At 41.1% G+C, this 8,279-nt stretch overlaps 1 protein-coding gene across 1 annotated transcript; it reads left to right on the top strand.

The window, feature by feature from the left end:
* The first annotated feature begins 2,873 nt into the window (after window positions 1–2,873).
* Window positions 2,874–6,285, top strand: dlx1a (distal-less homeobox 1a). The gene is made up of 5 exons (XM_077617704.1): window positions 2,874–3,304; window positions 3,601–3,709; window positions 4,103–4,819; window positions 4,971–5,170; window positions 5,254–6,285. The coding sequence occupies exons 3-5, from the start codon at window positions 4,498–4,500 to the stop codon at window positions 5,554–5,556; spliced, it is 825 nt and encodes a 274-aa protein (XP_077473830.1). The 5' UTR covers window positions 2,874–3,304; window positions 3,601–3,709; window positions 4,103–4,497; the 3' UTR covers window positions 5,557–6,285.
* The last annotated feature ends 1,994 nt before the right edge of the window (window positions 6,286–8,279 follow it).

Genomic DNA, 8,279 nt, shown 5'->3' with positions numbered 1-8,279 from the left:
GGTGCACTCGTCCGTTTCCTTCTTGCAGTTAAGTTGAATTAAGCCAAAAGCTGTATTTTTCAAACTCCCCCAGATTTCACAGAGGTAATTGGTCATTTTGCAGCCTATTTCAGCAGCCTGACCCCCGCTGCTGTTGTAATAGGGGACAGCATTTGCTGGAGGCCTTTGCACACGGTGACCTGCAGCCTTGTTCTACTTTGAATAGGAACGCCAAAATGACAGATTGGTAAAAGCCGCAAGAGGATTTTTCACTCCGTTTATATGCGGAAAACAACTTAAATGGGAATGTATGAACCTCTAAGTTGGCTAATATGGCTTTTATGTATGATAACTAAGACAAAGCATCATTTGAACACCTGAGCAAATAATATCAGGCTCTTTTAAATCTAAAGAAGTTTTTGCGCGATCTCCGTAGTCATAAGTCATTCACGCTATATTTTAAGGAAGGAAAATGTTCAAACATTATGAAAAGCACTTTTTAAATCACATTTTAAACGTATCCTTTTTTTGACTCATTAAAAGCAGAATTTCACTATTTTTAAAATTAAAGATTAGTTCCAACCAGACATTATTATTTTTTACACCTACTCGTAGAAATAAAAAAATGTAATTTAACACAAAATTATCTACAGCGTGACTCTTATTTGATGCTCGTAATCATTTAGCAATCCTTCACTTTTCCCTCTTTCGTTCGCACAAAGCAAATCAATTTCACATTTTGCCGCCACATTGAACATGAAAATAGACACTGAATCCAGTTAATTGTGACGCATCTAGTTTGGCTCACTGGCGCCTCAAATTATAGGATGCGAGCAAAGAGACTGGAATAACAATAGCCCAAAATAAAATACAATTTCATTTGTTTAACCCACTGGGAGCATGAAAAAGAAGTGTAGTCAAATACAAATAATTCCTTGCAATGGCAAAATAACTAGCAGATGAATCAATGAGCCTGTTTCAATAAGGAGAAAAGATTGCGGAAATTAATCACAGAGTTGACAGGTGTGGTCACGGTGCTATTTTGCGGCTGTTAAATTGTGGCTTCGGAGGGAAACTTGTTAAGAGCAAAATGGGGGGGTGGGGGCTTCAGAATGAAGTCTTTGACGTTTTGGGGCCTTGGATAGCCCCCTCTCCACCTCCCCTACTCTCTCTTTCTCTCCCCAGGTAAAGATTGGCAGGTGTTAAAGCCCCCTTGCCACTGAATTTCGTTATTCCTAATTTAATTGGGTCGCCGTCACACTACCCCGATGAGTCTTGCGCCATCATCTGCAACATGCTGAGTCATATTTTAAATGAAATGACAGAAATAGTATGTATACATGGTTTAGCATGGTCAATTTCAGGTTTTAAGATAACTAAAAGTAGATATATTTTTACATTCGTCATGTTATGTGACTCATTTTAATGTGGTGGAGTTTGCATCTGAGTGAGATAAAAGTCAGCTGAAGTATATTTGCAGTTCCACTTGATGATTTTGCAATTTTGATGCGATTCATTTTGCATTTTTAGTATGGTCACGTATTAACGAATTAAACCAATGATTTCAATGTTTTATTGTGATCAATTTTACGGTTTTGGTGAGATATATTTCAGTTTGTTTCATGATCTTTTGACGAGATGAATTTGACATTTCAACATGATCTCTGTTTTATAGTGATAAATTCCACATTTCGATATGATAACGCTTCATGGTTTTGACTTTATAAATTTGTCCGCACGCACAAATTGAAATTACCCAGTAAGGTGATTGAGTTTAACATGACAGACTTCACAGTTTAAGCTTGTAAACTTGATGCTGTCATCCTAATTAATTTCATCTTTTATCCATTTCACGCTTAAAATGTGATAAACTTTACACATCTTACAATTATTACAATCAATTACACCATGATAAGGTAATGATGTTTCTGATTAAGGTCAGTGGCAGGAAAATGAAATCATACATCTTCAGTATTTTGACTTTATTTGTTGGTTTTTGAAACCATATTATAGAACCATAAATGCAGCCTAGACCATGAGTGCAAATTTCCTAACTTAGGTTTGCAACATCAACAAATGGCAAAATGTCTTTTCTTCAATATTCATTCTTCCTTTGGTTATTTTAAATGTATCTACCTTAGATAACCCTTATTTGTCTTTTCATGGTCACATTTGCAAATTCTTTCTGCACTTTCTGCTTTGACAGGGAAAAAAAAACTTTCTCAGAAGTGGAAAATGTGGTGTTGTCACTGAGATCAAATTATCAATCCTTTTTGCTAGTAGATTGTCTATAATAATAATGCTAAAAAAATGTCATGTTGCAGAGTGGCTTTTCATGTAAACTGCAGCTTGATGCTCACAGTCAAAATGCTATAGCTACATGTCTGTAACTAAAAATGCACGTCAAATGTCATGTAGTAGAGTTTCAAATGTTAATGTTAGTGCAATAGTGTTGAATAGATTGTAAGCAATGCTTCTCAATGGGGTTTTAAAGTTGCAAGATAAAAGCTTTTAACGCAAATGACGTTGCCGACTGTTGGCCTGCCAAGCAAATTACTGCGTTTCCCGTCTTTATCTTCTCTTAACCTTTCAAAAATGAGCAGTGGGAAAATAATCTGTTTTTAGCAAATCCTGATTATGTAAACGTGCCCTTTAATTGTTTTTAGAGGTTGAAAATCCACTCAAGTCTTTGGATTCTCTGTCTAGTGAAGATTAAAAAAAGGAATCCCTTCATTACCCTTCATATCATTAGTGTCAGCACTTTATTATTTTACAATTTTCCCTCAGTCTGTTTTGCGCGCGACTCCGGTTTGTGGATACTGTAATCGTGAGAAAAATAATGACAGTTATCAGTCGCACCCACCAAGTGCCCATAAAAATGGCTCCTCTGTTCTGGAAGATGATAATTATTGGTTGCACCGCCATTATCATTCCTGATAGAGGAAGCGTTTTCACCCCTAAAGTAATAATCCCAGAGAAATCACTTCAAATTGGCCTATTTTAGGCCAAGGGGGTGGGCAGCGAGGGGACCACTTTTGGTTATATTTGAGAGAATCTTGGAAGTCAGGCTACACATCGGCATGCACGCACGTGGGACGCGGGACGTGCGTGCTGCTCCTTTATTGGAATGCAATTATGTCATTGGGCCGCTAATGAGAGCCATGGAATGGAAGCGGCTTTAATGAACGCTTCAGGTGGAGATGGAGGCGCATCGGCTCGCGTGCGCTCGCCGCAGAACCGCAGCCTGTCTGTGACGGCAACCCCGGATCCGATGAGCAACTTCTCCTGGACGCTTCCTTCCGTGCACCTTCACCTCAGCTCCTCGGTAAGTTGTCGTTGCTCCCCTAAGTTCCAAACTGCATGTTGTGTGATGAGAACATTGCCACTGCCAAATGTTCATGTTTAAAAGCTTGATGCATGAATGTGTGCTTAGATATTATCAAATCACAAGGCTAATTATGGGATTACTTTTTAAAAATTGAATTTTGTGTCATGCTAATGCAACGCCATGAGACCTTTAATTATAATGACTGTCATCCAACCATTTATGTTATGCGGTGGATAGCAACATTTCCACAGGATGTTACAGTTTATCAATGTTAACTTTGTTTTAATATTTAGGGCACATTAAAAATGGATTGGACTTCCATCGCCGTCCATGGCACGGAAGCTTGAGCATACACAGCTGTTCTCCCAGTTTAAACACGTTAGAAGTCTATCCCTGTCAATGGTAGGTAATATGTTCCAATCTATTTTTTTACAGAGGTATTAGGGAGGCATGAAGTGTATTTCTGTTTTCATTTAGTATTTTAATTTTTGGTCATGTTGTTGTTAGGCCTTTTAAATTCTATTCACTCGCTGAAAATAATGATGGATCATTTTGAAATGATCATTGGAACCTGATCCCATTTGCCTATTGAAAAAAAGTTAATTCTGTGGTCCCAAAAGGTGAAGTTGTTTTTCTGCTGACCAAATATAGTCACTTGCCCTATAAATGATTAATATGGTAAAAGTGTTTGACATGATGACACAAGTATGGGCTATAATCTCCAGAAATATCTGTGATGACATGCTGATTTTATTGAGATTTCACAATAGAATGAAGAAAATATTGTGCAAATAGGTTATCAGGCCACCCCTGTGCATCCAAACTTGTAAAATCGCGATCATGGCAAGGTGCTAATCGTCACGAGGATTTGAAAGAGCCGAGCTTGTGTGCTGTGCACGCTCAGCTCGTTCGGAGGCAGCCGCACGGGCCAATCAACTGGCCTCTCCCGAGGAGCCGACCAATCAGCAGCCGCTGCTGCTGAATATTCATGAGCACCGGATTCAAACCTTCGGGGGAGTTTATCTCGGTCCGCAGCATCCTCATACCTGGGACTTTCCACGGAAACAAACGGCATTTTCTTATGAATGGAAGAAGAAAAAAGCGGCTCGACTTAAATTGGGAGCCCCGCCGGTTGGGACTCAAACAACAAAAGCAGCCGGAGCGGGACGCGAGCCGAGCCGCCGGAAGAGATGACAATGACCGCCGTGCCAGAGAGTCTCAACAGTCCGGCCTCGGGGAAGAGCCTTTTCATGGAATTCGGTCCCAGCGCCGGCAGCGGTCAGCAAATGTCGCCGTCCTCCGTGCCGCACGGACACTACCCCGTGCACTGTTTACACTCCTCGGGCCCCCACGGACAGCACGACGGCTACAGCCCGGCCCCCAACTTCCCCCGAACCCTGGCCTACCCTTACATCAATACGGTGGCAAGCCATTCCAACAGCCCGTACCTCAGCACGGTCCAAAGCTACCAGAACACCTCGAGCCTGCCTCAGACCCGCTTAGATGATCCAGGTGAGTCCAGCGCGCTCGCCGTCATTATTCGTCGCCAATTAAAGGCTCATTAAATTATCTGAATCACCACCCCCCCTCCCCGGAATCTCCACCCCACCTCCGACCCACCCCTTCCTCGCGCATTCACTCCGTCGCTCGTCCCCGATTTCAGCGTCGGACGCGGGCAAGAACGCGGTGGTGGAGGGAGGAGAGGTTCGCTTCAACGGCAAGGGGAAAAAAATTCGGAAGCCGAGGACCATCTACTCCAGTTTACAACTTCAAGCTCTGAATAGGAGATTTCAGCAAACGCAATATTTGGCCTTGCCGGAGAGAGCCGAACTGGCCGCCTCGCTCGGGCTCACCCAGACGCAGGCAAGCAAAGCACTCGAAATTCCAATCCGATGTCGGTGCTTGTGTGTTAAAAACAACAACAACATTTTTCCCCCTTATGTCAGGTGAAGATTTGGTTCCAAAATAAGCGATCCAAGTTCAAGAAACTCATGAAACAAGGCGGTGGCACCATTGACCCAAATGCACTGGCCGCAGGCCGCGGACTATCCGGCGGCTCTCCGTGCACGGTGGCGTCCGTGTGGAGCGCGCCGCCGGCGGGCAAGGCGTCGGTGAGCGCCGCCGCCGCTGCAGCCGCCGCCGCCGCTGCCGCAGCCGCCGCTGGAGGCTCCTACATCCCGGCCTACACGTCGTGGTATTCCGGCGGCTCGCATCAGGAGTCTATGCAACAGGCCTCCCAGCTCATGTGAACTCACGTGCGGCCATGAGATGGATGGATGGATGGCTGGATGGATGGGGGGTGGGATGGATGTGGGGGGTGCCTTTGGTGGTGGAGCGTGGGCGTTTGCACCCCCACGAGTGGCCGCCTGATACCGGAACCGGATCCAGATGAAGCGGAGAATCTGGAAAGAGATGACCTCCATCTATGATCTGAAATCTTTCACAACCGGATTTTTTTTAAATTTCTCATTCTGGCTGCTCTATCTGTTTTTTTTTTAAATCATATTTGTGAGAGAAATCACTTTTCATTCTCCAAAGTCTTTCTAAAAACCAAACTTTTTTTGTGGGGGCCCGGGTTGAGTTTATTGTACAATCTCAAATTGTCGTTTACGTGTCCAATTATTTAAGTTAAATTATTTGGGTTTGTTTTTAATTTGTGTGTTTGGTTTGAGAACAACATTGTGTTGTTTTAATGCTGCACTAACGCGAGCAAAAAGCTTTCTGTTACGTGACAAAAGGAGGAAAAAAGGACCAGCAGCTAAAATTCCTCACTGTATTTTGTAGATACATTTAAAACCTGTTTTTGTGCTTTACTGGCTGTGAAAGGTTTTAGGCTTGCTGTATTCGTCCACATGTGTTTTAGTCCAAATATAGAAAAAGATTTAGTTTTGTATTGACCTCTTTAATTTATTGGCTCTCTATGTAAATACTGTGCACATTTTCACAAAGCAGTAAAATGATTTAACTTATGTCAAGAACCTTGTGTGTGAGCTGCATGTTATAGGCAAATGCAACACAAAGCACGACGACAACGTAGCAGTAAACAAACAAACAAAGAAGAATGAAAATAGGATTTCTGATCACGTTTGGTGCTGCTGTAGATGTTGTCAAAGTCTGGCAAAGAATGGGTTAAGTAAAATAATAAGCTATGGTTATGTTAATCATCCACATTAATCCTTATTTTATTTTAAAATTTGAGTTTAAATCTTTAAACTGGAAAATGTTTCATGAATATATTTTTGTCAGCTGTATTTGTCCCTCAATTTAGGTTTTAAAACACAATAACAGACCCCAAACAAGCAGGATAACTTCTAATTTTATATATATATATATATATATATATATATATATATATATATATATCTTCTGTTTTCATACATTTTAATACATTCTTGGCCTTGTCTATTTTCACATTTGATAACACACGCCATGCTCAATACACAACACATGCCAAATATGAAATGAAATATTAGAACATTTTGATTTTATTGAAACATCCCACATTTGCTATAATAAGCCCAACCATATAATCATAACAATGATAATGACACTTATGGATTCTTATTACCATGATGAGTGGTAGTGGTACTGTATAAAGCAATATTTTTTTGTTTAATGCAACTATATACATATCTTACATTTATACATCTCTATTGTAAATGATAATGTTACACTCGATTCTATTGTATATTCCCAAATTTTCAGTTTTTATTTAAAGACAAAGATTTCTTATTATTTATTTCTAATTTATTTTCAATACGTTCATTGTATTTATTTTTTAATCTACGACCTGATCCAAAAGATAGCATGTCATTCATCTGCAAGATAAATGCATCAAACATAAAAAATGACAACTAAAACAATAAAACCCTCCAAATCAAATGGAAAAAAAATAAACATATCTAATCGTAGAGGATAATTCACATGCAGATCTAATGTTATGTTGATATTAGGAGTTGCGTTACCTTTTCTTTTGAATATCAAGTTGTAAGTTGTGCATTTGCGACCCCCGTGCAGTGCGTGCACACGTGCACACGTGCACACGCCCACCAAGCATGCACACAACAGCCGCGTGTTTGGATAGCACGAAGAAAGGCTCCTGCACGTGCATTGTGCAACATACGTCCATTTTGGCTCTCTTGAATTCTTTGCAAAGGCGCAGCTGCTCATCCAAGAGGGTCATCCTTATTTCCACGCATTCTCTCCTTGATTACACGAGCCGAGCCCATCAAACCCGACATAATTACAGTCATTTCACCCTTATTTATTTTAATGCAGTTTCCCATCTCTGAGGTAATTATGAGCAATTTTTGCACTCTCTTGCACACTCTCTCTCTCTTCCCTTCTCTCTCTATCTCTCTTCACCCCGTTATCTTTTGGCTGCACACAAAGGAAGACAGAGATGTGAAAAGAAATATTCTCCTGCAAAATAGGTGAGCTTCCCACATGATGTAGAATTCTTCCTGCCGAGTTTTGGAGAAGCTGGCTCAATGAGAGAGTCGAAAGGCCCAAAATGAACACGTGAAATCCCCCCAAATGGCAGTGAAACGTCACCGTGCATGATTCAAGTTACGAAATAAAAACTCACCTTAAGCATCCTGCAGCTCACCCACCCACCCCCCAAAAAAATCCTGCAAAAAATGGCCAAATCTGTCCACACATGCATGTTCTACTCCAGAGATCCAGATATGACTGGCAAGCCTTCTGCTTTATTCCCCCTCTTTATAGCAGAAAAATGCTGATTATTAGCATAAATGTTTACTCCTCATTACGCTGATGACATTGTGCACTCGAGGTCTTGGTAATCTTTGGGGGAAATTATGAGTAATTTTTTCCCCCCTGAAAATTTAAAGCAGCGGCAGTTATCACGCAATTCAGACTAATTCGACTGCACATGCACGGATATAATTATGCCCCAGTCAAGTTGTTGCAGAGCTCCAAACTATGCCTCGATGTTGCCGTTTATTGTGTA

Source organism: Stigmatopora argus, chromosome 13 (genome assembly GCF_051989625.1).
Source record: "Stigmatopora argus isolate UIUO_Sarg chromosome 13, RoL_Sarg_1.0, whole genome shotgun sequence".
NCBI lineage: Eukaryota > Metazoa > Chordata > Actinopteri > Syngnathiformes > Syngnathidae > Stigmatopora > Stigmatopora argus.
The sequence above is the reverse complement of the archived record's forward strand: the minus strand, read 5'-3'. Positions and strand labels throughout refer to the sequence as shown.